General features: G+C 45.3%; 1 protein-coding gene and 1 long non-coding RNA gene across 2 annotated transcripts in view; one reads left to right on the top strand and one right to left on the bottom strand.

The window, feature by feature from the left end:
• ACVRL1 (activin A receptor like type 1) overlaps positions 1-26735 on the bottom strand; it is a 65043-nt gene that overhangs the window by 30679 nt on the left and 7629 nt on the right. The window contains exons 2-4 of the mRNA XM_053375066.1: positions 12420-12503; positions 9955-10176; positions 7400-7620 (exon numbers count right to left, since the gene is read on the bottom strand). Coding sequence (XP_053231041.1) covers positions 7400-7620; positions 9955-10176; positions 12420-12498 — 522 coding nt within the window. The 5' untranslated portion in view covers positions 12499-12503. The remainder of the gene's footprint in view (positions 1-7399; positions 7621-9954; positions 10177-12419; positions 12504-26735) is intronic.
• LOC128407105 (uncharacterized) lies at positions 5456-7943 on the top strand. The gene is made up of 2 exons (XR_008328716.1): positions 5456-5503; positions 7215-7943. It is a non-coding gene; the product is annotated as an uncharacterized LOC128407105 (long non-coding RNA).

Raw genomic sequence — 26735 nt, forward strand, 5'->3', positions numbered from 1 at the left:
AGTCCCTCAGAGTTTGGCTAAGTCCACAAACCTCTGTCTGTGACGGAGCGCCTTAAGCATGGCTCCATCAGTCGCTCGTTGAATCGGACAGTGGGCGTTTACGGAACTTCTTCCAGCATAAAAGCTCCTTAACGGAAACGCGTCTTCTGGACTCTCGGCGTGACAGTTTCCGGCGAGGAGTGGGTGTCCCTACAGGAGGTCCTGAAACCTCCCCACTGTTTTCGCTTGAAGTGTCTCTGAGCCCTCCCTCCGACTCACTTTCCCTTGGAACTCCACTTCTCCCCCTGCTGGTCCCCTCCTCCGCTGAATGGTCTCTCTCACCCTCCGTGAGCCCTTTCACCTCCTGCGTCTCAGATGGCAGTTCCCTGACATCCACCTCCCCTCCAGGGCCCCCTTCACCCCCTTCCCTCCCCTCCTCTGCGGGAGGCGAGGGAGCAAAACCCCTGAAGGAACCTCCCTCATCTTCCGAAGTTTCGAACACTTCCCTCCACCTCTTGCTGTTTCCGGTTTCCAAGTACTCCTCCTCATCGGAGTCTGTTCCTCCTTCCAACTCCGATTCCCTGAATCCTTCCAGTTCCTCCTCATCATCGGTGGTGCCAAAGTACTCCCTCCGGAACCTCGCTACTGGCTGAGGTTTCCTGGGGAACCTTTGGTGGAACGTTTCGATCAAGATCTCGTCACGGACCTCCTCTGCCGTCACCCAGGTGTTTTCCGACTCCGGTTCCCCTTCCCACGCGACCAAATACTCCACCTGATTACCCTTCCACCTGGAGTCGATGATTTCCGCCACATGGTTGCTGCTTTCCCTTTCTTCTATGACTGGCCCCCGTGTGGATACCCCTTCACCTTCCCCCCTATATGGTGACAGTAATGACCTGTGGAATACTGGGTGCAGTTTCATGTGGTTCGGTAACCGGAGTCTGAAAGCCACTGGGTTGACCTGTTGGATGACCTCAAATGGTCCCAATCTTTTGGATCTCAATTTCTTGCAACCCCCCTTGAACGGCAACCCTTGGGTTGATAGCCAGACCTGACTCCCCACCCTAATGGTTTCACCTTCCCTTCTGCTCTTGTCTGCCTGCCTCTTATATTCTTCTTTGGCCCTTTCTAAGTTGAGTTGGAGTTGACGATGGATCGCTTCCATTTCTTCTACAAAATGTTCAGCGGCCGGGACACTCCATCTCTCCCCTCCTCCCCCTGGAAACGCCCTGGGGTGGCACCCATAATTAGCCAAAAAGGGGCTCATCCCGGTGGACACATTCTCTGCATTATTGTAAGCAAATTCCGCTAGCGCCAACTTTTCGACCCAATCGTTCTCTCTGTCATTGACATAACACCTCAGGTATTGTTGAAGGATACCGTTTGCCCTCTCCGCCTGCCCATTGGTCTCAGGGTGCCTGGCAGTCGAAAAGTTGACCTCTACGTGCAACAAGCTCATAAGTTTCCTCCAGAATCTGGACGTGAACTGTTTCCCTCTGTCGGAGACCACCCTCAAGGGGGCGCCATGCAGCCTAAAAATATGTTCTACAAACAATTTCGCTGTCTCTTCCGCCGTGACTGCATGTGAGCAAGCTACAAAGTGACCCATCTTAGTTAACAGGTCTACTACAACTAGTATGGCGGTTTTCCCCTGGGATTTAGGCAGATCAGTCATAAAATCTATCGATACCGCCTCCCACGGTCGTTCTGGTGTGGGTAACGGTTCTAATAACCCCGCTGGTGCCCGCCTTTCTCCTTTGGCTCTCTGGCATTGGTCACACCTTCTCACATACTCCCGTACATCCTCCCTCACCTTGGGCCACCAAAACTCCCTGGTCACCAACCACATGGTCTTGTGTTGCCCAAAATGCCCCGCTGTGGGATTGTCATGCAGCTGTTTGAGTACTCTCCCCCTCAATTCCCCTTCGGGTATATATAGTGCCCCTTTGTAATACAATGCCCCGTTTCTTTCTTCAAAACCTCCGGGGTCTTCTCCCTCTCTCCTTAAACCTCTGAGCTTATCCTGGGCGTATTCATCATTTACCGTTCCCTCTACCAGTTCTCTTTGCCCCACCCAGGCCGCCCCACACACCCAGTGGTCCTCTGGGATAATATGTCTCTCTTCAGGCGCTCCCTCCCCCTCCAAATATTCAGGTTTGCGAGAGAGAGCGTCCGCTCTGATGTTTTCTGGACCTGGCACATAGCAGATTTCAAAATGGAATTTGGAGAACTCCTGGGCCCATCTCACTTGTCGTTGGTTGAGCACTCGTGCCGTTCTCCAATACTCCAAATTCTTGTGGTCCGTACACACTTGCACCTTATGCTGTGCGCCAATTAGTAAGTGTCTCCATCTCCGGAACGCTTCGTGAATGGCGAGTAGTTCTCGGTCATATACGGTGTAGTTCCTCTCGGATTTGTTCAGCTTACGCGAAAAGAAGGCACACGGTCTCCATTCCGACTTATTGCTCCCTGGCTGAAGCAGCACCGCCCCCACCGCCCGGTCTGAGGCATCAGTTTCCACTCTCATGGGTTTTTGTAAAACCACATGCAGGAGCTGTTCTTCCGAAGCGAATGCCCTTTTCAATTCCTCAAATGCTTGCTCCGCCTCCGCCGTCCAAACGAATTTCTTCTTGCTGCTTAGACAGTCCGTGATGGGAGCCGTTAAGTGGGCAAAGTTCTTGACGAATTTACGGTAAAAGTTCCCAAACCCTAAGAACCTTTGCACATCCTTTTTCGTTTTCGGTGTCTTCCATTCCAGCACCGCCTGGACCTTGCCTGGATCCATGGCTAATCCCTTGTCTGATAAGCGGTACCCCAGGAATTCCACCTCCTTGGTGTGAAACTGACACTTCTCCAATTTCACCCACAGCTGGTTTGCTTGTAGCTGGCTCAGCACTTCCCTGACATCCTTTACATGCTGCTCCTCATTCTCTGAATATATCAGCACGTCATCGAGGAAGGCCACGCAATTCTTGTAGAGCAAAGGTCCCAGGACATGGTTCATGAGCGATTGAAAACAGGCGGAGCCTGATTGCAATCCGAATGGCATAACGAGATATTCAAAAGCCCCCAAAGGGGTGAACATGGTGGTTTTCCATTCATCCCCTTTCTTTATTCGTATCAGGTTGTATGCCCCTCTCAGGTCCAGTTTCGTGAATATCTTTCCCTTCCTCACCCTGGTCAAAATGTCATCAATCCTGGGCATGGGGAAAGTCACTGGTTCTGACACGGCATTTAGCCGCCGGTAGTCCACTACAAGCCTGGGTTTATCCGTGTTTTTTTTGTCCACAAAAAACACTGGGCTCCCCCCCACCGCTCTGGACTCTCTGATGAAGCCCCTCTTCAGGTTTTTATCAATAAACTCCCTTAACTCCTGCATTTCCCTGTCTGACATGGCGTACAGCTTGCCCACGGGGAGCTGGGCCCCAGGGACCAGGTTAATTTGGCAGTCAAAGTCTCTATGTGGTGGTAGTTTATCTGCTTCCCTTTCGCTGAAGACCTTGCTTGCTTAGGTCAGCGTATTGTTTGGGCACCTTCCCTTTGTCCGCCACTTCTGTCCCTGCTAGAAAGGCTTTTGCCCCTTCTGCCACCTTTCCCTCTCTGCAGTGTTCCAGGCAATGTGCTGACCCAAAGGAGACCACTCTCTGATGCCAGCCCACTAGCGGGTCATGCAACGCTAGCCAGCTCATTCCCAAAATGACGGGAGCCCCTCCCAGGGTGGCCACATTGAACGCTATCCTTTCGGTGTGCCTGGCCACCCTCATAACCATTGGGACGGTCTGTAGGCTAACTTCTCCTCCCAACAGCTCCCTCCCATCGATCGTGGTCACCTGCAGGGGGTTGCTTAAAGGGAGTGTCTGTATCTGGTGTTCAGCTGCAAACTCCTTACTCATAAAATTACAGGAGCTGCCTGAGTCCAACAGCGCCTTTGTCTTTAGTGGGTATCCGTTTGCCAGCTCTAGCAACACCTCTATTACTAGGGCTGGTCTTGGAGGTTCCGGAGTGGGCACTTTTACTGCTCCTTGGCCTGGCTGCAGTGCCCTGACGGTGGCAGCCAGGCGTTGGCTTTTACTGGCTCCTGGACTCCCTCCTCCTTCCCCCCAACAGCTCCTGCCATCCCTTGCCATTCCTTTCTTTGCGGGCAGACTCTGGCAAAGTGACCTGGCTGCTGGCAGAGATAACATTTCTTGGCGCTCTTTCCCTCCTTCTTCCTCCCTTCACTGGGATTTGAAACTGCGCGCGCGCGCGCTGTTCCAACTTCCATCGGCTCTCCTGGCGGGAAACTTGGCTCTGGAATCTCTGGAATGCGGAAATCCCTCCAACGCTCTCCTTTCCCCTCCCGCTTCTCCAAGGCTCTTGCCTCCTGGCGCGCTCCAATGGTCAGCGCTGATTTGGTCAGCTGGTCCATAGACTCCGCCCTGGGCGCCCGGGAAAGTTCGTCTTTCACCGCCGAAGAAAGCCCTTCTTCAAAGAGCATTTGAATGGGTTCCGCCGATAGGTCCCATCCCAATTTATGTATCAACATTGTAAACTCAGTCCAGTACTCACGAACCGATCGGCTCCCCTGTTTGCAAGCCATCAATTGTCTGCGCACCAGTCCCTGTTCAATCTCGCTGGAAAACATCAAATCCATGGCGCGAAAAAACTTCCTCGTGTCCTTCAGCATTTCACTATTCCCTGCCATCAGGGGTCTAACCCAGTCTCTCGCCCCCCCTTCGAGATGGCCAATCACAAACGCCACTCGCGATGCCTCGTCGGGAAAGTCGTTAAACTGCAGTTCGAGAGCATACTGCATCTCTGTCCTAAAGGCTTGGTAGTTCCTGGGGTCCCCCCCAAACTTCTGCACCAATCCTGGCATCTTTCTTGCTAGTGTAGCGCCTTTTGCCTTTTCTGCATCCTGCGCCCTCCTTTCTTCTAGCCTCGCCGTTTGCAGTGCTAGCTGGACTTCCAACACCCTGTACCTTTCTTCCAGGCTTGGACCCTCTCCAGCTCCTCCTGCTCCCCCGGCTCCGGCTGGGTTGCTCATGATGCCTCTCTGCACAAGCTGCTTTCAGGGACTGTCCGATTGCTGTGATGGGATGGTGAGCTGCTTGTGCGTAAAATCCTAGTCCCTCAGAGTTTGGCTAAGTCCACAAACCTCTGTCTGTGACGGAGCGCCTTAAGCATGGCTCCATCAGTCGCTCGTTGAATCGGACAGTGGGCGTTTACGGAACTTCTTCCAGCATAAAAGCTCCTTAACGGAAACGCGTCTTCTGGACTCTCGGCGTGACAGTTTCCGGCGAGGAGTGGGTGTCCCTACAGGAGGTCCTGAAACCTCCCCACTGTTTTCGCTTGAAGTGTCTCTGAGCCCTCCCTCCGACTCACTTTCCCTTGGAACTCCACTTCTCCCCCTGCTGGTCCCCTCCTCCGCTGAATGGTCTCTCTCACCCTCTGTGAGCCCTTTCACCTCCTGCGTCTCAGATGGCAGTTCCCTGACAGTACCATTCGGTGTGTGAATGTTAGTTAGCCTTAGATGCAAATCTACGTAAGATATTTTAGCAACTTAAGTATCACCTACCTGAATTGTATACAATGGTACCTCAGGTTACATACTCTTCAGGTTACATACGCTTCAGGTTACAGACTCTGCTAACTCAGAAATAATGCTTCAGGTTAAGAACTTTGCTTCAGGATGAGAAAAGAAATTGTGCTCCGGCAGCGCGGCAGCAGCAGGAGGCCCCATTAGCTAAAGTGGTGCTTCAGGTTAAGAACAGTTTCAGGTTAAGAATGAACCTCCGGAACGAATTAAGTACTTAACCCGAGGTACCACTGTATTTAATCTGCCAGTGCAAGTACATCAAGTCATATGTTATTTAAATTTAAAAAGAGAGTGTCTTGCATAGTTTTATAGGTGGGAAAGAGAGAATTAAAGTGTCAAACGACCGAGGGCTGCCTTTTTAAAAAACAATTTTTAATTTAATTGATTTTTTAAAATTGATTTTTAAACAAATGCAATAACTATTAAATGTCCAGCAGTAAATTTAATGGTGTTTGATTGTCTCTAGATATAGACTTCACATTCAACAAACATTACTTTATGTAACCCATTCACTGAGAACATTGAGCGGTTGGTATAAGAAGGTCTTGATTTTGGTTAAAGAAAGGGATACACATTTCTTGGATGGTGTCTCTATTTGTTATGCCTTTAATTGCCTTCCGGAGTGCGACCCAGGGCCGTCTTCAGCAAAACTCTGCTAAAGGGGAACTAAATTCCCACAGGAAACGCAGGAGGAGGGGAAAAGTCACAGGCCCATGCAGCAATAGACTGCCCGCACTCTGAGCAGGTGGTCTACCTGCCATTTAATTTTCCCACAATGCCCTGGAGCAAATCAATTCCAGGGTCATTGTGGGAATCTTAAACAGCGGCTGTTCCCAGCTATACCCGGCAGAGATCAGAGCACCAGGCATTTATTTATAAAGGAGGGTCCATCAGTGAGAGGACCTGCTGGAAAGTTTGGGCTCAAAGGATTCTTCCCTAAGGATTCTGGGAGCTGTTGGCACCGATCCTGGTTTGAAGTGCAGCTAGGAAAGCTCAAACCAAAACCTTTCACCAGCCTACCACCAGCAGCGAAGCGAGTTTCTGGGAGATCACAGAAGCTCAAGGGACTTCAGGTGAGTTTGCATTCCAATGCTGAGTGGGACAGAGGTGCTATTACAGTGGTTCCTCGGGTTACAGATGCTTCAGGTTACAGACTCCACTAACCCAGAAATTGTACCTCGTGTTAAGAACTTTGCTTCAGGATGAGAACAGAAATCGTGGTGGTGTGGCAGCAGCAGGAGGCCCCATTAGCAAAAGTGGTGCTTCAGGTTAAGAACAGTTTCAGGTTAAGAACGGACCTCCAGAACGAATTGAGTTCTTAACCCAAGGTGCCACTGTACTGAATACAGTGGATGCTCGGGTTGCGAACGTGATCCGTGCGGGAGGCATGTTCGCAACCCGCAGCGGCGCATCTGCGCACGTGCGGGTTGCAATTCGGCGCATGCACAAAGAGCGATCTTGCGCTTCTGCGCATACACAACCGCCGAAACCTGGAAGTAACCCGTTCTGGTATTTCCGGGTTTCAATGCGTCCGTAACCTGAAAAAACGCAACCCGAAGCGTCTGTAACCCGAGGTATGACTGTACTTACTGTTAAGTTGTGGGTGAACATATCAGATGACACAGTGATTCTTCAAACAGCTCTTCTTTATTCACAGGCAATGACAGAACTGAACTGAAGGGTTCAGCCAGCCTGCTTATATAGAGCTCCAGTACAATGTAACTGTAACAATTTTCTAAAACTATCCAATCACTGAACGTCACTTTCAATCCCTTATTTGCATAATTTTCTGCAGTATCCCCCTGCTGGCCCAGGGTGAGAACTTCAGTACATAACACTTACTTTTAAGGTACTGTCACTAAGCGTGGATGCCTTCAGTATGAAATCCATGTCCTCCAGATCATCGGACCTCAACCGTTTCCGTCTCTGCCGGCTCTGGAACACCTTCCATACAGACAGCCCCACCAACGCAGCGAGAACCAGAAAAGCGAAGAGGGGGACCAGGGTCATCAGAAGGAGGTTCTGAAGAGAAGGACTCTCTTCTTCAGGCTGATTTTCTTCACCTGGTTGTAAATAAAGGAAACTCAGTTATTGTCACTTCTCTAATGGTGAGGATTCCCCTTGGCATTGTCACTTTTCATTTCTTAGTACAGAAAGTATTATTTCAAAATAATTTTTAAAATTGATTTTCTTTTCTCATAACAAATATCCAATATCATTACAAAATATTCATTTTCCAATTTCCCCCTCCCTGTTGACTTCCCTCAGCTTCCATTTCTGGTTTATTACATCAAATGATACATTCTGCTGTTTGTATATAATACTGTGTTATCATATTGTTATACTTCTTGTTCTCTATGAATAAAATGGTAAATGTTTATTTAAATCCTGCCAATGAGTCCATTTTTGTTGTTGTTTCTGCAAATATATTGTAAAGGGTTCCCATTCTTTTTCAAAATCACTATTGTCCTTTTCACGCAGTTTGTCCGTTAACTTTGCTAACTCTGCATAGTTCATCAACTTTTCTTGCCCTTGTTCTTTTGATGGTACTTCTCTGGTCTTCTAAAGGTAAAGGTAAAGGGACCCCTGACCATTCGGTCCAGTCGTGACTGAATCTGGGGTTGGGGCGCTCATCTCCTTTATTGGCTGAGGGAGATGGCGTACAGTTTCCGGATCATGTGGCCAGCATGACTAAGCCGCTTCTGGTGAACCAGAGCAGCGCATGGAAACGCCGTTTACCTTCCTGCCGGAGCGGTACCTATTTATCTACTTGCACTTCATGCATTTGAACTGCTAGGTTGGCAGGAGCAGGGACCGAGCAACGGGAGCTCACCCTGTTACGGGGATTCGAACTGCCGACCTTCTGATTGGCAAGCCCTAGGCTCTGTGGTTTAACCCACAGCGCCACCCGCATCCTTTCTGGCCTTCTAGTTTTGTGCCATTAATATTCTTGCTGCTGTTGTAGCATACATATATAATGTCTGTTTTTCTTTCGACAACTCTTATCCTAAAATAGCTAACAAAAAAAGCTTCTGGTTTTTTTAAAAACAAATGTTATTTTAAACATTTTTTTCCAATTCATTGTACAGGGTGAGTCCTTTAAAAGAGGCCCCGTGGATACAGAGTACACATGTTCCATGGGGCCTCTTTTAAAAGACTCACCCTGTATATAATTTCCCTTTTTTTAAAAAAAATAATCTTGTAATCCCACCACATGTGGTAAAATGTACCGACCCCTTCCTTACACCTTAGTACAGAAAGTATTGATCTGATATGTAGAGATCTTTCCTATTCTGATTAGTTAAGGACTGTTCTAGTAGGTTTATTTCTATGTGAGAGAAACAGGAAGAAGGTTTCTGATGTTTTGGTTATTTCTCTGGGAAGCTGTAGACAGCTGGTTTAAATTGGTTCTGTTATGTTTCTGTCAAGGTTGTACTGACTATAATAGTAAGACCAGGAGAAGCATGGGTCTCATTCACCTTCTACCTCTTTGTTCTGGTGTTCTGTTCTGTATGCTTAGTGTTAAGGTTAAGTCTTATTATCAATTTATAAGTTTTATTGTTTTTTGCTGCAACTGGATTTTTATGGACCATGCCAATCCTGAATGTACTGGATTTGTGACCATTATGTTCATTTACCTTCAGTATCAGTAAAGTTCTGCTGGATGAAGTATAATTGCCTCTTTGTCTATTTTTTGGAAACTCTGCTATGTGTTTAAGTTTTTTTCTTGCTCCCCCCACTTCAACAGGCGACAGACATTCACGCCAATCAAATGGCAATCCAGCTACTACCAGTAGGATCTCCTACCTATGGGAGCTAATAATAATCCATAGCTGTCAACTTACAGATTTGAAAATAAGGGACCAGCAGCCTCGAAAATAAGGGATCAGGAGCCAAAATAAGGGATTTTCCGAGCACAGGTATGTTCAAGTTCTGAGCCCCTCCGAGCCAAAGGCAGAAAGCCCAGCCAGCAGCCAAACGAAGCCTCAAGCGGTGGTTCCCACAGCGCAGCAACCCGGCAAAAGGGATGCAGCAAGGAAAACCACCGTCACCTGTCCGCTGGGAAGCGCTGAGCAAAGGCGAGTCCCCAGGCAACGCGGCCGATTTGATCGGCACAAGGCATGCAAGCTCCACCCCCCAGTCCTTCTTAGACTCCTTATTGGGTGAGCAACGCAGCCAAGCAACACAGTTGGAGCCTCCCTCCTCCCTGGCCGGCAGGGAGGGAGGGAGAGGAGCTGCTTCCTTTGAAACCCGGGAAATTTAAGGGACATCATCAATAAGGGACAGCAGCGGGACACAGCGCTGGGATAAGGGACTTTCCCACCAAATAAGGGACAGTTGACAGCTATGTAATAATCCTCAAGGCTAGGTCCCTGCAAGAGAAAGCATAGCTGTACCTGGTAACTGGATGGTGCGATTCAAATTACACATGTCGGTTGAGCAACATATGATGGCAGTTTTTGTCGTGTGGGAGCCTCTGCAGAACTCAGACATGGATTGAAGGCATCCTTTCTTGTGGATCATTGCCCCCTCGGTCAGATGCTTGCTCACAAAACACAGCTTCCCTGTACAAGTGCTATTGAGACAGTTTGGATGCTCACACACACAGTTCACCAGATCTGCAGGAAGACAAAAGAAGGACAGCGTTTCCCCCTGATGTTTGAGCCTTGATTCTTCCCTGCCCAGTAAGGATGATGGAGAAACGTGGTTCAGATTTTGCCACAAACCTACCTGATTTGTATTTTCCAAAACAAGATGTGCAAACTGAATCACAGCTAGCCTTTGAAATCTACACGTCTCTGAATTTTGGGATGCCGTTCCCCAGCCAAATTATGTGTACAAAAATGTGAAAATTCAGGGAAAGTGTGCATAAAATGCCTAAAGGTAAAGGTAAAGGGACCCCTGACCATTAGGTTCAGTCGTGACCAACTCTCGGGTTGCGGTGCTCATCTCGCTTTATTGGCTGAGGGAGCTGGCATACAGCTTCCAGGTCATGTGGCCAGCAGGATTAAGCCGCTTCTGGCGAACCAGAGCAGCACACGGAAACGCCGTTTACCTTCCCGCCGGAGAGGCACCTATTTATCTACTTGCACTTTGATGTGCTTTTGAACTGCTAGGTTGGCAGGAGCAGGGACCAAGCAACAGGAGCTCACCCCGTCGCGGGGATTCGAACCGCCGACCTTCTGATCGGCAAGTCCTAGGCTCTGTGGTTTAACCCACAGCGCCACCTGCGTCCCACATAAAATGCATACACATTAGTAAAAATGGAATATGAAATACATAGGGAAGGTTGCTTGCAAGAATGTGTACAACAGAAAAACTTGAGTTCAAAAAGGCATCTGTTAGGAGACATTTATGCTAAAACACTTATGGTCTTTCAATTTAAAAATCACAAACTGATACAGAAATGTAAAATGTACGAGGGAAGTTTATAAACGAAATATGATTTATTTATTTAATGACGATTGACTTGAAATAAGCTGCTAGTTATGCAGCCATAATGCATAAGCCTTTTTTTGGGGGGGGGGAGGGACTGATGTGGAAATGTGGAAAAACAGAACTTTAGACAGGAAAAATTACAAACTGGAAGCAACGTAAATTGACAGATGTGTTCAATCCTGCCTCCATACTCAGAGGCAGAGCTAGCTGCTCCTGTACCCAGAGGGGGGGGGGTCTGATGGCCTGGGACTCGGGCTCGGACTCGGAACCAGAGGAGTCTTGGTCCGCACCGGATCCTCTGCCTCAAGCGGCATCTGAACCGAGTCTGGGGCCTGATTCTGAAGAGCCCCAGTCTGCACAGGTTCCCCTGCAACAAGCACCAGATGGGCCGAGTCAGGGGCCTGAGCCTGCCCTGACTCCAGATGCGGGGATTACCTTGTTGCCTTCAGCTGGGCCATCACTTACAGCTGCTCCACTACCAGTTGGGTCAGGGGAGAGTGAGGCGGCCCCTGGGTCTAGTAACCCACTGACATCTCCCGAGCTGCAGAGACTGAGGTCTGAGAGAAGGAGAGACCTGAGTACTCGCAGGAGGAGTGCTCGCCTCCGGGCGAGACAGGGAGGTGAGTCACTGGGGGATCAGGACCGGCCGTTACCCTGTCAGAGATAAAAGGCTGCCGGACATTCAGCATTGCTGCTTACTGGAACCTGCCTGTTACCCTGTGCCTGACCTAGCCTGCTTTCCTGCCTGGGCCCTGTTGGACTGACACAGTGGCGCTATCCTCCAGGGGCGAGGTCCGATCGCGGTGAGGCGGTGCGATCCTCCCGGCGGGGGGCCGATTGCGGCGCGCCGGTGCGATTTGCTCAGGGGGGATTTTGTACCCCCCCCGGAATGGCACCTGGGGCGTGTCGCCTGCACCGCACCCCCTTCTTACGCTCCTGTCCATAGTCCTAGCCCAACCAAAGAACACTATAGCCACGATATGCTCAATCTTCTGTTTAAAAGGTACCGGAGGCAGGAACAATCAAAGTGGTACATACAGTAGGACCAAGCACTTGATAGAGCACCCTTGCTAAAACTCAGAAAGTCTAGATGTGATCAGTTTCCCCCCCGGGTGAGACTGCAAGACCACCTGAGCACAGGGCCGGCTCTACTACATACTCTCCAACATTGCTCTGATGAAAATAAGGACAGGATGTTGAATATAAAATATGCTGATTTGGGGAGTATCCTGAGCAGCTGTAGCTACTCAGGCTAACGGATCACTGCTTCAGTGGGGCCTGGTCCTGAAGCTAAGTGTCTCTAAGAAACAAACAGCGGTTTGTTTCTCTTTGCTCTTTGGCAAACAGCTGTTTTTGCAAGGGGGCCCAGTGCTAAAGTCTGTGCCTCTCCCCACTCTGCCTGACACAACTGTCTCCCACTCACCTTTTCCTCCAGCCGCCTCCATGTTTCTTGGCAGGCTCATGATGGCCACGAAAAGGCCAGCGATAGCTCTTTGCCGCATTGTCTCTACAAAAAGGGAAGAATGAGTTAAGGAAGGGGATCCTGGAAGAACATTTCAGACACATAGGATAACAACATTTGTCTCACCAAAGATATGCTACATGGAGATTTATACATTTACCTATTTTTAAATGTATTCAGTAATAATAATAATAATAATAATAATAATAATAATAATTTATTATTTATACCCCACCTATCTGGCTGGGCTTCCCCAGCCACTCTGGGCAGCTTCCAACCAAATATTAAAATACAGTGATACATCAAACATTAAAAGCTTTCCTAAACAGGGCTGCCTTCAGATGTCTGCCCTAGAACATGTGGTGCATGGAACCGAACGGAGGGGAGGTGACCACAGTCTTAATCTCTCAGGACCTGGTGTGCGGTTGAGTGTTGTTGAACTGATGAGGAACACTGACCACAGTGTTATACAGTCGTACCTTGGATCCCAAACGCCTTGCAAGTCGAACGTTTTGGCTCCCGAACGCCGCAAACCCAGAAATGACTGTTCCGGTTTGCGAACTATTTTTGGTAGCCAAACGTCTGATGGGGCTTCCACAGATTTCGGTTGGCTGCAGGAGGTTCCTGCAGCCAATCAGAAGCTGCGCTTTGGTTTCCAGACATTTTGGAAGTCAAATGGACCTCTGGAATGGATTCTGTTTGACTTCCAAGGTACAACTGCATACTTATAGATTTGGGAGTGGGACCCCCCTAAACCCTAGAAATTAATAAATGGTAGGATTTTGATTATTTGGGATATGAAAGGAGAAAACAAGGTGCAGAGGAATTCCTGAGCAAGCCTATGCAAAATGACCTGGCCAAGCTAGGACCATTAAGAAAACAATACAGGGCCTTTGAGAGCCACACTAGCAATGCAATAGAACTCTCCTGCGCCCTTGCCCTGAGGTGTGAACAAAGACTGGGAGTTTGGAAGGTTGCCAGGGTAACTGGGTGTGAGGTGACAGGAAAAGAGAGTTTTTAGTGAGTGTTCTGGGAAGAAGGAAAAAGGAAGACTGGGATCCATCTTGGGCAGGCTGGCTGAAGGCAGGCTGCAGTGCTGTGGGGAACAAGAGGATGCCAGCATAGTTAACCAGCAGAATCAGGTCACTATCAGAGGCAAGAAGGCACCCTTCAGAGAACAGGATGTCTTGTCCAAATGAGAACGGCACTTCTTGCTGTTCAGGTTTAGCACAAAGGTGTTGGGCAGGGAGCTATTCTGCAGGTGGGTCTGCAAAGAGAAGGCAGGCTTTTGAGCAGCCACTGTCTTCTATTCACTGACTCTTCATGATAAAACCCTATCTGGAGATGATGCTGTGCTAACTTAGAAAACCTGCCCATTGCATGTTCTGAGCTGCAATTGTGGGTATACAGTCGTACCTTGGATCCCAAACACCTTGCAAGTCGAACGTTTTGGCTCCCGAATGCCGCAAACTGGTGTTCCGGTTTGCGAATGTTCTTTGGAACCTGAACGTCCGACTGGGCTTCCGATTGGCTGCAGGAGCTTCCTGCAGCCAATCAGAAGCTGCACCTTGGTTTCAGAATGTTTTGGAAGTTGAATGGACTTCCGGAACGGATTCTGTTTGACTCCCGAGGTACCACTGTACTGGTTTTCACTTTTGTTGTTTTTAAAGGAGAGAAGAGTTTCTAATTTTGCTTCTTGGAAAGATCTGGCCTCAAAGGGTGCTGAGTTCATCCTGAACTGTTGTGCGATTGGATTCTTTTTCGTGCTACGCTGCCTGGCTGTGCTCCAAGCTGTCCCTTCTGTATCTGCATGAGCTGAGGCCAGCTGTTGATTTCAGGGACTCAGGGGTTTTGTCGCAGGCTTATCACTAACATAAAAATACTCTTTGCAGGAATCCAGAAATGTTCCAGCTGCTCCACTGAAGAGACAGGAGTGGGAAGGCGGTTGGGTGGGCTTTTCTGATTTGTTTTTTTGGATTGCTTGTTTGTTCATTTCCTTGTGAAACAGAAACTCTTGCCAAGCTAAACCCATGGGAGTCTTGACCTCACCCGTGCCCCTTCCAATTCCTGCAAGCTTCCCCTTCGTCAATACAGGCAAAATTTGGGTCCTGAGAGTCTGAGACCGTTCTTGTCCTGCGTCGCCCACAAATTCCTAGCATAAACAAGTCACCACTCAGCTTCCTGCTATTCAAGAATTCCAGTGTGTAGCCAGGGCGTTGCAGCCCGGACAGGAATCAAGATTGTTTAGATTCTGTCCTTGATGTTTGGGGGTGTAAAGGGAGATATGCAAGCAAAGGGAGTTCAACCAGTCTGCAAAGATCTATCAGAGAAAGGCATATGCTGCACGGCTCCAGCCTTGGAAGAATAGCAACTCCCCCAGAAACAGCTTGCTTTGTTTTTGCCGGTGGAGGGGAAGTTGAGGCTAAAGCTCAGAGAACATTGGCCTGTAAATAGTGATATCAGAAAGGAAGACTAAGATCAAGATCCTGTGCGGAGGGAATGTTGGCTCCTTGCAAATCAGAAGTCTGTATCGAGAGCTGGTCCTCCCCTCTCTTCTCTGGCACAACGCCTCCCCCTTTCTTATTTCAGTCTTTCGGTTCCTCCAGATAACCTGTTTACTGAGCATGCACCTTGATTTGCTTGCCCAAAGCATATACAGAGGTTAGATTGAGCATTTCTTTGCATGGAGGTTATACATGGGTTTTTTTCCAGCCGGAACTTGCAGGAACACAGTTCCGGCACCTCTCAGGTGGGCACCATTGCCATTATAACAGACCTTCCAAGTGTCCCTATTTTCCAGGGACAGTCCCAGATTTACAAAAGTAGCCCTGGTTTCTGAGTTGATCCCAGAATGTCCCGCTTTTCCTTAGGCCAGGGGTATCCAAACTTTTTTCAAAGAGGGCCAGATTTGATGAAGTGAACATGCATGAGGGCCGAGCAAAGTTGTTGACCTATTTTTAGGATTGAAGTTGTTGAGTTTTGGGGGATTTAACCACAAAGTTGTTGAGCTTTTGTTAGGATTGAAGTTGCTTGCTGACCTTCTTTTAGGGTTGAAGTTGTGGTTTTTTTAGGATTTTACCCCAGGAAATAAACTGTCACAGGGGACGGATTAAACCAACCAGCGGGCCAAATTAGACCCCGGAAACGGACTTTGCTCATGCCTGCCTTAAAGGTAAAGGGACCCCTGACCATTAGGTCCAGTCGTGGCCGACTCTGGGGTTGTGGCGCTCATCTCGCTTTATTGGCCGAGGGAGCCGGCAGACAGCTTCCGGGTCATGTGGCCAGCATGACTAAGCCGCTTCTGGCTAACCAGAGTAGCGCACGGAAACGCCGTTTACCTTCCTGCCGGAGCGGTACCTATTTATCTACTTGCACTTTAACGTGCTGTCGAACTGCTAGGTTGGCAGGAGCAGGGACCGGGTAGCAACGGGAGCTCACCCCGTCACGGGGATTCGAACCGCCGACCTTCTGATCGGCAAGTCCTAGGCTCTGTGGTTTAACCCACAGCGCCACCCATGTCCCTCATGCCTGCCTTAGGCCATCCATATTTTCATCAGAGAAATGTTGGAGGGTATGTTATAAGAGGACAAGGCAGGCATTCATGGTGAGTTCTGGCACCTGTCTTTCTATAAAAATAGCACTGGTTACACAACCATGAGCATCCATTTGATCTGCTTGCAGCAGGACAGTTATACGCCTTCCATAACAATTAGTTCATTCCACACCTTTGAATGCGTTTCTCCATCAAGTACCTCCAGACTGTGACTCTTTTTGCAAGATTCAGGTGCATACCAGAGCTTTGCACAGGCAATTATGGATTAAAGGGCTCTGTTTCCTCAGCACAACAAATCCACTTTAAAAGAGAATTGGGCTTTTTGCGGCCTGGAAAGTGTGGGAGGAACAAATGATTAATGGGAATGTATGTAAACATAAATCAGGATAAATACTCATTGTCGTACAACTGCCCCGCTGACAAATCAGACTGGATGCTCAATAGAGACATTTTCTGTCTATCATCTTTCCTCCCACTCTGTTCTCAATTTCTGCTCATTTTCATCCTCTTGGACAGCCTCTTGACAGCTACAACACTTCAGCATTGCCTTTGCTCCAGCTGCTGAATCCCAGATTTTTCTGTCCGAAATGGGGAACCTTGTGACCTCGTCATTTCACAACTGGCCTGATCTCTAGTTCTCATAGACACTGTCTGCATCGAAGTCTCTGGAGGATGCGCCAAAGAGGCGCCTACTTGTGTCTACTGCTCTCCAGATCCTTCTTGGATGAGACCAGGGAATCGTCAGATCGAGCATTTGTATAAATCGGCTCCATCGCAGCCCATTTAAAAAGGTAAAGGACCCCTGGACAGTTAAGTCCAGTCAAAGGCGACTATAGGGTTGTGGTGTTCATCTTGCTTTCAGGCCGAGGGAGCCGGTGTTTGTCCACAAACAGCTTTCCGGGTCATGTAGCTGGCATGACTAAACCGCTTCTGGCACAACATTACCCCATAATGGAAACCAGAGCGCACAGGAATGCTGTTTACCTTCCCGACGCAGCGGTACCTATTTATCTACTTCAGTGGTGTCCAAACTTTTTTCAAAGAGGGCAAGATTTGATGAAGTGAAGGGCCGTGAGGGCCAACCAAAGGGCCAACCAAATCCTTTTTTTAGGACTGAAGTTGAGTTTTTTATGATTTTACCCCAAAGTTGTTGAGCCTTTTTTTAGGGTTGAAATTGTGGAGGTTTTTTACCCCAGGAAATAAACTGCCACAGGGGCTGGATTAAACCGACTGGCAGGCCGGATTAGGCCCCTGAAATGGACTTTGGACATGCCTGATCTACTTGCACTAGTGTGCTTTCAGACTGCTAAATTGGCAGGAGCTGGGACAGAGCAACGGGAGCTCACCCCGTTGCGGGGATTCGAACCACCGACCTTCTGATCGGCAAGTCCTAGGCTCCGTGGTTTAACCCACAGCGCCACCCGCATCTCTTTTACAGCCCATGTACAGAGGAGGAGAAAGGTGAAAAGTTGTGTGCATACTGTTTTGCCCTCTGTCAAGCCAAAGGAAGCTACTGAGGCAACTCACCGCCACAAATTTTGTGGCAAATAACATATGGGTAGGGATGAAGAATCTGTCCATTTGGAGTCTTTAAGCTTCGCATTTTTCCAATCATAAATTCAATTCTCTTAATTTTCTGGAGCAATTTGTGATTTTTTTAAAGATAAAATTGCTGGTGAAAAATTGTTAGTATTTCAATGTGAATTTCTCTGAATAACCACGTATTTGTACGCAGTTTTGACTAATATACACGTTTTTGAAAGCAACTTCCCGTAAAAGGCATTTTTGTATGTTATTTTCACTCATATATTCATTCCCCCCCCCCCCCATATATGTATTTTTGTATTCATTGGTTGGCTAGAGAACTTCACTGTGAAATTTGTAGACATGCAGATTTTGAATGATAGCTGTGTTTCGGTTTGCATATTGATCCGAGAAGCACAGATTGGGTAGCTTCTCACTGAAAGGCAAACACAATTGAATTGCTTCTCCAGCTCTGCACATGGGCCCACAAAACGCATTGCCACAGCACATTCTGACAACCATCAAGTTTGGCTGTAACACTGGCAATAAACCAACATTAGAGAAGTCAGTCTGTCTGTGCTTGTGTATGCGCTTTGAGCAGTCCTCACTTTGCTCCACCCTTTCTGGAGTGGGGAAACATATAATGGAGCTGATGGCTTGCTATTATGTGCAAACCAGCGCTTGCTATCTGATTCCTCCAAGCATGCCATGTGAGCTGGAAACCAGGAACAAACCTTGGCTTCCGTTTGTGTTATATCTGGAGATAAATAAGCCAATGAGTGCTGGTTTGTAGCAGTCAGCCAGCCACTCTTAAGTTTGTTTCCCCACTCTAGAAAGGGAGGAGTAAAGTGTGGAGTGCCTGACCTGCACGTCCCAGTGTGTAGGTTGTGTGTAGAATAAGTTCCCTGACCATGATTTATGGCCAGCGTTTTATGTGGATGCAGCCAATGAATGAGTTCTGGTCCCAAACAAGGTGAAATCACATTGTATTCTTACAGTATCTTACTATATAGTTCATGTGTTTTGTTCTCACTTACGTATTATGTATCAAAACTCGAAAAATCAATAAGAATAATTGTTAAAAAGAGACTTCCGGGACGCCGCGGTCACAGACAAGGAGCGCGAGGCTGCTCTCCGGAGGGGTCTCGAACAACTTGGAGGTCCAGAGGGGTCACGAAGGCTCTGTGAACCCCGAAACCTCAGGAGGATTATTCTGAGGGGCAAACTCCCAGCGAAGCTGTGTGTGCTCGCCTGTGTTATTGTCGTTTAACAGGGCTGGAGCCGCAGCGTGAAAGGGAAGCAATAGACCCCATGTTGTGAAGCCTCAGGCTCCGTGTGAAAAGCGGCGGATCTCCAACAACAGCCGAAAAGCTGGGAAACTGCTACTAAGGATTGCACAGAAAACATCGAAAAAACAACGAAAAATATTCAAGTTAAAGTCAAAGGAAATTTAACGGAAGAACCCAGCTTAAAAGAAATATGTGGTGAAAGGAGAAGGAATCTACTGCTGGCGGTAAGAATAAAATGGAGTATAGCGACAGGCTGGGAGTGGAAAAGTATGAAGGCAAGAAAGTAGCCGCTAAGTGGGTGTGAAGGAAAGACCTCAGACATTAAGTAGAAAGAGTCGGAGGCAAAGTAACAGCGAAATCTCTTAATGGACTAGAAAGAAAGGAAAGAAATTCCTTTGTTGCATCGAGGTCGGAGATTACTATAGCAACGAACGGTGGGGGGTTTATAGTCGGTTCGTCGTCTTTCTTTGTTTGTTTGCAACTTTCTTTGTCTGCAACTTCCTGGAGCGCAGCACTTAAGAACAGAACGCAATGCTTTATTTTAAGTTCTGGTGTTAAACATATTTGAATTAAGGATAGAGACCGGCACATACTTAACTTAATAAAAGGTTGGGAAAACTTGAGTGACAACAGAAGGACTGGAGAAGTGAAGAAGCCTCTGAGGAGACTGAGGAGAAAAAGTGAACTGTTTGGGAATACTTGCTTCGTCATCCTCCTCCCTCTGCTTCATCTCCATTTTCCCGTCTTAAAGAGACACACTCCAATTAACAAACAGTATACCCCCCCATAAGACTTTAAAGAATTAACCACGTGTCTTCATATATGCACCAGGCAAAATTCTTAGAACCTGGACGTTGAAGCGTTTCCACATCACCCCTTTCAATACCCTACTAAGCTACCTTCTGTAGTACTTGAGAGACGTTGGCATTGTCATTCACATACCTTGGGCTTCTAATTTGATTTTTTCTATTGGTATTTTGCTTTCTCTTATTGGTTACGATATTCCTGTTGGTGGGGGGATGGGCTATACCTTGTTGAAGAAATATAAGGAAAGCTGGCAGTAACGGGAGAAACTGAGAAAGCTAACAATCTGTGTGGGTGAACCAAAGAAGGAAGAATATAAAATATACAAAATATACAAAATGAAAAAGGGGGTGGGAACGCCGGCTGAAAGAAGGCCATCTAGACAAGAAGAGGGGAAGGAGGGGAAAGAAATTAAAGACTATGATAGTTTGATGGCCGAAATAAGGAAAGAATTTAAAAATAATGAACATTATATAGAGAAAAAACTATTAGAAGTACAAGACACTCTGGACAAGAAATTGGAAAGGGTGGTGGGTGAACTGACAGGAAAAGTTAAAGATATATCAGCAAAAACTAAGGTACTTGAGGATTCAATGAAAAGGGTGCAAAAAGATACGAAAGACAGTAAGAAGGAGGTGGACAGGATTAGAATAGAAATTAAAGAGATAGGAAAGATACAGGAAGAACTGCTGGACAACATGGCTATGACACAGATGAGACAAAGTCAGTCTAATCTGAAATTTAGAGGAATACCGGAGAATCTAAATGAAGACATTAGATCTATAATGGTCAAAGAGTTAGCAATCTGGTTAGATAAGAAGGAAGAAGAGATAAATTACTCTTTAGCAAATATTTTTCGGATAAGATCTAAATCGACTAAAGTTAAAGGGAAAAAATTGCCAGGGGATGTGATAGCCATGTTCAACTCGCTGGACATAAGAAATGAAATATTGAAACAGAACTACAGCAAAAGGTTATATATTGAAGGAAACTCAATTATTATATTTAAACAGATTCCTTTGAGATTTCTTAGAAGGAGAGATGCTTATAAAAAATTAGCTAGTCAGTTGAAGAAAAACGGGGTCCTATATAGATGGGAGTTTCCGGAAGGCATTTCATTCTATTTCAAGGAAAAAAGATTCAAACTGTCAACCACCTCAGAACTGGAAAAATTTGAAAGGAGATACGAGAAGGATTTCGGAAAGATAGTGGGAGGGGGAGGAGACGGAGGAGCGGCAGGGGGAGGGGACGAGGGGGAGGGGTCGGAAGAAGAAGAAAGAGGGGTAAACTTAACAGAAGAAAGAGAAGAAGTAGAGAAAGAAGACAAGGAAAAGTAGTTTGCACACAGATTTTGACAATTTATAAACACTTTATAAATAGATGGCTTTAAAAATTCTGACTTGGAACGTGAATGGACTGAACAATAAAAATAAAAGGAATCAGATTGCTCACACGCTATTGAAAAAGAACCTTGACCTAATCTGTCTACAAGAGACTCATGTAATAAATAAACACAGGAGAATCTTGAGTAATAAGAGGTTAGGGATGGATTTTGTGACTGCCGATAAGGTTAAGAAAAGAGGTGTGGTATTATATATAAAAGAAAAATTTGATCCTGAGTTATTGTATAAAGATGATCAAGGGAGAGTGATTGTAGTACAGATGGTGTTTCAAGGAGAAAAAATAATCGTGGTTGGAATATATGCACCTAATGATAAAAAGTCAGCTTTTTTCCTTGAATTAGGTAATAAGTTAATGGAATGGATGGATCACAAAATGATATTAATGGGTGATTTCAATGGTGTGGTTTCACCGAAATTGGACAAGTCAACAAAAAAGGAAGAGACTAAGGAAGGGAAACTACCCCGATCCTTTTTCGAGCTAGTTAACAATATAGGATTAATTGACGCCTGGAGATTCAAAAACCCTACTACAAAACAGTATACGTTCTTCTCAAACTCCAAGCAGAGCTGGGGGAGAATAGATAGTATTTGGATATCGAAGGAATTGATGCAGAATTTAAGTAAATGCGAAATTCTAGCACAAACTATTTCTGATCACAATCCGGTATCTTTGGAGATAAAAGGCAAAGATACTAGAATAGGTAGATGGAGAATGAATGAATTTTTATTCAACGACCAAAGAATAGTAACTAAAGCTAAGGAAACAATTGAAGAGTACTTCAAATGGAATTTAAATGGGGAAACAGCTCTAGAGGTAGTGTGGGATGCAGGAAAGGCAGTCATGAGAGGCTTCCTGATCCAGAAAAACAGTCAATTAAGAAAAGAAAAAGAGAAAAAGAAAGAGCAAATTCTAACTGAGATTATAGAAAATGAAAGAAAATTAACTATAAATCCCGGTGATGAGAACGTAAAACAAAACATAAAGATATTACAAGCCAAATTTTCAGTAATAATTAACCAGGAAATTGAATGGAAAATAAAAATGATGAAACAGAAAAATTTCGAATCAGCCAATAGGATAGGGAAATACCTGGCATGGCAAATAAGAGAAAGAAGGAATCAAAACATGATTAGCAAGATAAAGGATGGAGAAAGGATTGTAGAAGAACCAAAAGAAATAAAAAGGACTTTCCAGAAGTACTACAAAGAACTATACAAAAGAGGCAAAGAAACAGATCATGAAATAGACTGCTTTATGCAAGAACATCAGATGCCACAGATCTCAAAAGAAGAAAAAGAGTTACTAGACCAGACTATTACACAAGAAGAGATAAAAAGGGCTATAAAAAGGATGAAAATTGGAAAAGCGCCGGGGCCGGATGGCTTATCGGCTAAGTATTATAAGACATTAAGCGATCAAATATCCCCAATTCTATGCGAAGTGATGAATGGTATCTTAAAAGAGGGGAGGATCCCGAACACCTGGAAGGAAGCATATATTACTTTAATTCCTAAAAAAGAGGTCGATATGTTGGAGCTGAAGAATTATAGACCAATTTCGTTACTAAACAACGATTATAAGTTGTTCGCAGACGTAATGGCAGAAAGATTAAAAAAGGTATTAAATAATAGAATTCATAAAGATCAAACGGGCTTCCTTCCAGGGAGACAATTGAGGGACAATGTAAGAAATGTGATAAATATTATTGAATATCTGGATATGAGAATAGATAAGCAGGCCGCCCTGGTATTTATAGATGCCGAAAAGGCATTTGATAATGTTTCATGGGGGTTCATGAGGAAAAGCTTGGAAATGATGGGGATGGGAGAAAAATTTAGAAAAGGTATCGAAGCAATCTATCATGAACAAAAGGCAAAACTCATAATAAATAATACTATGTCAGAATCTTTTGATATATTTAAAGGGACTAGGCAAGGTTGTCCTCTGTCTCCTTTATTATTTATAATAGTATTGGAAATATTCAATAAGAGATTAAGGGAAACAACAGAGATTAAAGGAGTCAGAGTAGGAAAGAAGGAACACAAAATAAAAGCTTTTGCCGATGATATTGTATTAACACTGGAAGACCCAAAACACAGTGTAAAAGAAGCTCTAAAAAAATTTGAAGAGTTTGGTGCAGTGTCAGGACTTAAGATCAATAAGAACAAAACTAAAATGTTGGTTAAAAATTTGACAAAGGAAGAAATGTTAGATTTAGAGCAAAGGACGGGACTTATGATAGCTAAGAAAGTGAAATACCTTGGAGTGTGGATTACGGTAAAGAACATTAATCTCTATAAAGATAATTATGAGGTCACTTGGAGGAATATTAAGAAAGATCTTGAAATCTGGGGGAGAATGAGGCTATCCTTCTTGGGGAGGATAGCAGTGGTGAAAATGAATGTTCTCCCCAGAATGCTGTTTTTATTCCAAACTATACCCGTACTCAAAGGTTTAAGACAATGTAAAGAATGGCAGAGAGCCCTGGGGAAGTATGTTTGGCAGGGAAAAAGACCACGAATAAAAATGAAAATATTGGTTGATAGAAAGGAAAGAGGGGGCTTTGCTCTACCGGATTTGAGCATATATTATGAAGCGGCATGTCTACTATGGCTAAGAGATTGGATTAGACTGGAAAATAGAGATATATTGGATCTGGAGGGCTTCGATAATAGGTACGGGTGGCACTCGTACCTATGGTACGAAAAGGTGAAGGTGCACAAGGGCTTTCTAAATCACATTTTCAGGGGACCAATATTTCAGGTATGGGAGAGAAATAAAAACTTATTGGAAAGGAAGACCCCCTGGTGGATCTCACCAATAGAGGTGCTAACTATCAAGAAATCTAATATGGAAGAGAAAAATGCCACCTATGAAGATCTCATAAGTAAAACAGAACAAGGTATTAAACTTAGACCGTATGAAGAAATAAAAGACTCACTTACTGGTTGGTTGCAATACCACCAGGTGAATGATTTGCTAAAAGAAGACAAAAAGAAGGCAGGTTTTGAGGATAAAAAATCTAAGTTTAATGTGGAGGTTGTTGAAGGCAAGAGTAAAATACTGTCTAAAATATATGATATACTACTCGAGTGGTATACAAAAGACGAGGAGGTGAAGGAGGCAATGACCAAATGGGCGATAGATTTCGGGTATAATATTGAATTTGAAAGATGGCTGGAATTATGGAATAAAAATATAAAGTTTACAGCGTGTACGGCACTGAGGGAAAACGTATGGAAAATGATATATAGGTGGTACCATACACCGGTGAAATTGGCCAAAATGTATAGATTAAAGAACAAAAGTTGTTGGAAATGTGGTGAGGCGGAGGGCGATCTCTATCATCTATGGTGGTCATGCAATAAAGTGAAAGGTTTTTGGGAACTAATATATAATGAGCTTAAAAAAATTCTTAAATATACATTTCCCAAAAGACCCGAAGCCTTTTTGTTAGGAATTCTGGGTAAAGAAATCAAAAAAGAAGATAAGATAATATTTCTCTATGCCACTACAGCCGCAAGAATTATGTTGGCTCAAAACTGGAAAACGGAAGTTATACCTAATATAAATGAATGGCAGCTTAAAATGGTAAATTATGCAGAGCTTGCCAGGATAACAGCAAGAATACGAGATCAAGATGAACAGGAATTTCATAAAAACTGGAACAAATATTGGAAATATATTGGAAATAATTTGTAGATGATATTAGCGGGGATGGAGTAACGCTAACAGCAGCTAATATATAAGTTTAAAAACAAAGTACATGATTATAGAATTTTTATTTGATACTTACCAAAAGGGTAGAGGGGAGTCCAAAGGTTTTTTGTTTGTTTGTTTAGGGAAGGGATATAATAAACTATGTAAATGAAAGATATGTACATATATTGTAAGATTTATTAGCATGTTTATTTGTGTACCTTACATTTATAAGAATCTGTTTATTTACAAAAATTTGAATAAAAATGTATTGAGAAAAAAAAAAAAAGAATAATTGTTAAAGATATCTCATTATGTAGCGTAGTGTCCACAAATAATTGGTGCCAGCTCTTCATCCAGTCTCAAGTTAATTTTCCCGGACCAATCTGTGTGCAGCCAGGGAGCTGCCTAGCGTAAAATCAAGTGATGCTCAGAACCTGTCAATATCAGGTATTGACTTCTGCAAATTCACCCTGAGGCAGAAGGGTGAGCAATAGCAATCTGGTACAAGTGGATAACAGGAATACAGCATATCTCTCCCCCCCCCCCGCTTTTATCAAGCAGTATATAAATTTTGAGAGCCAGTGTGGTGTAGTGGTTAAGAGCAGTGGACTTGTAATCTGGTGAACCGGGTTCGCTTCCCCGCTCCTCCACATGCAGCTGCTGGGTGACCTTGGGCTAGTCACACTTCTCTGAAGTCTCTCAGCCCCACTCACCTCACAGAGTGTTTGTTGTGGGGGAGGAAGGGAAAAGGAGATTGTCAGCCACTTTGAGACTCCTTAGGGTAGTAATAAAGCGGGATATCAAATCCAAACTCTTCTTCTTTTGGGGACGCAGGTGGCGCTGTGGGTTAAACCACAGAGCCTAGGGCTTGCTGATTAGACGGTCGGCGGTTCGAATCCCTGCGATGGGGAGAGCTCCCGTTGCTTGGTCCCTGCTCCTGCCAACCTAGCAGTTCGAAAGCACGTCAAAGTGCAAGTAGATAAATAGGTACTGCTCCGGCGGGAAGGTAAACGGTGCTTCCGTGTGCTGCTCTGGTTCGCCAGAAGCGGCTTAGTCATGCTGGCCACATGACCCGGAAACTGTACACTGGCTCCCTTGGCCAATAAAGCGAGATGAGTGCCGCAACCCCAGAGTCGGCCACGACTGGACCTAATGGTCAGCGGTCCCTTTACCTTTATATAAATTTTATGACATTAAATAAATAAATATTTCTATTTATATAGCCACAAGGGCAAATGTTTACTGCACCTTCGGATTTGCCAATTAAAAGAGCTTACTGTAATGTATTTATTTTTCATTACATCTGCTTAATCGTCCTAAGTTCTACTAACAAGCATGCTGTTTGCCACAAGCTGCCAGAACAAAGTCCAGGGCCTCTTCAGGGCTAACGCACTGGAAAGGGACTGTGCAGAATCTCCAGCAGTCAGGAAGTGCAATTTCCGTGCCCTGGCATGGGCGGTTCTTGAAGGAGTGGATAAAGGATGCCGTAGCTATGACAGCAAATATACTAATAGCGTATGCGTTTGCACTTAACAGCTTTTGAATGGATTGCCAAAGCATCACTTCAATGGTCTGTCTGTCTATCTATCTATCTATCATCTATCTATCTATCTATCTATCTATCTATCTATCATCTATCTATCTATCATCTATCTATCTATCTATCTATTTATCTATCTATCTATCTATCTATCTATCTATCTATCATCTATCTATCTATCTGATAATCCCAGTCATCTATTGCATGCTAATGGGAACCGAATACCTGTATTTTTGGTCACTTGATCACTGCAGATGGTAACAGCAGCCACAAAATTAAAAGACGCCTGCTTCTTGGGAGAAAAGCAATGACAAACCTAGACAGCATCTTAAAAAGCAGAGACATCCGTATAGTTAAAGCTCTGGTTTTCCCAGTAGTGATGTATGGAAATGAGAGCTGGACTATAAAGAAGGCTGATCACCGAAGAATTGATGGTTTTGAATTATGGTGCTGGAATAGAC

This window comes from Podarcis raffonei, chromosome 2, assembly GCF_027172205.1.
Source record: "Podarcis raffonei isolate rPodRaf1 chromosome 2, rPodRaf1.pri, whole genome shotgun sequence".
NCBI lineage: Eukaryota > Metazoa > Chordata > Lepidosauria > Squamata > Lacertidae > Podarcis > Podarcis raffonei.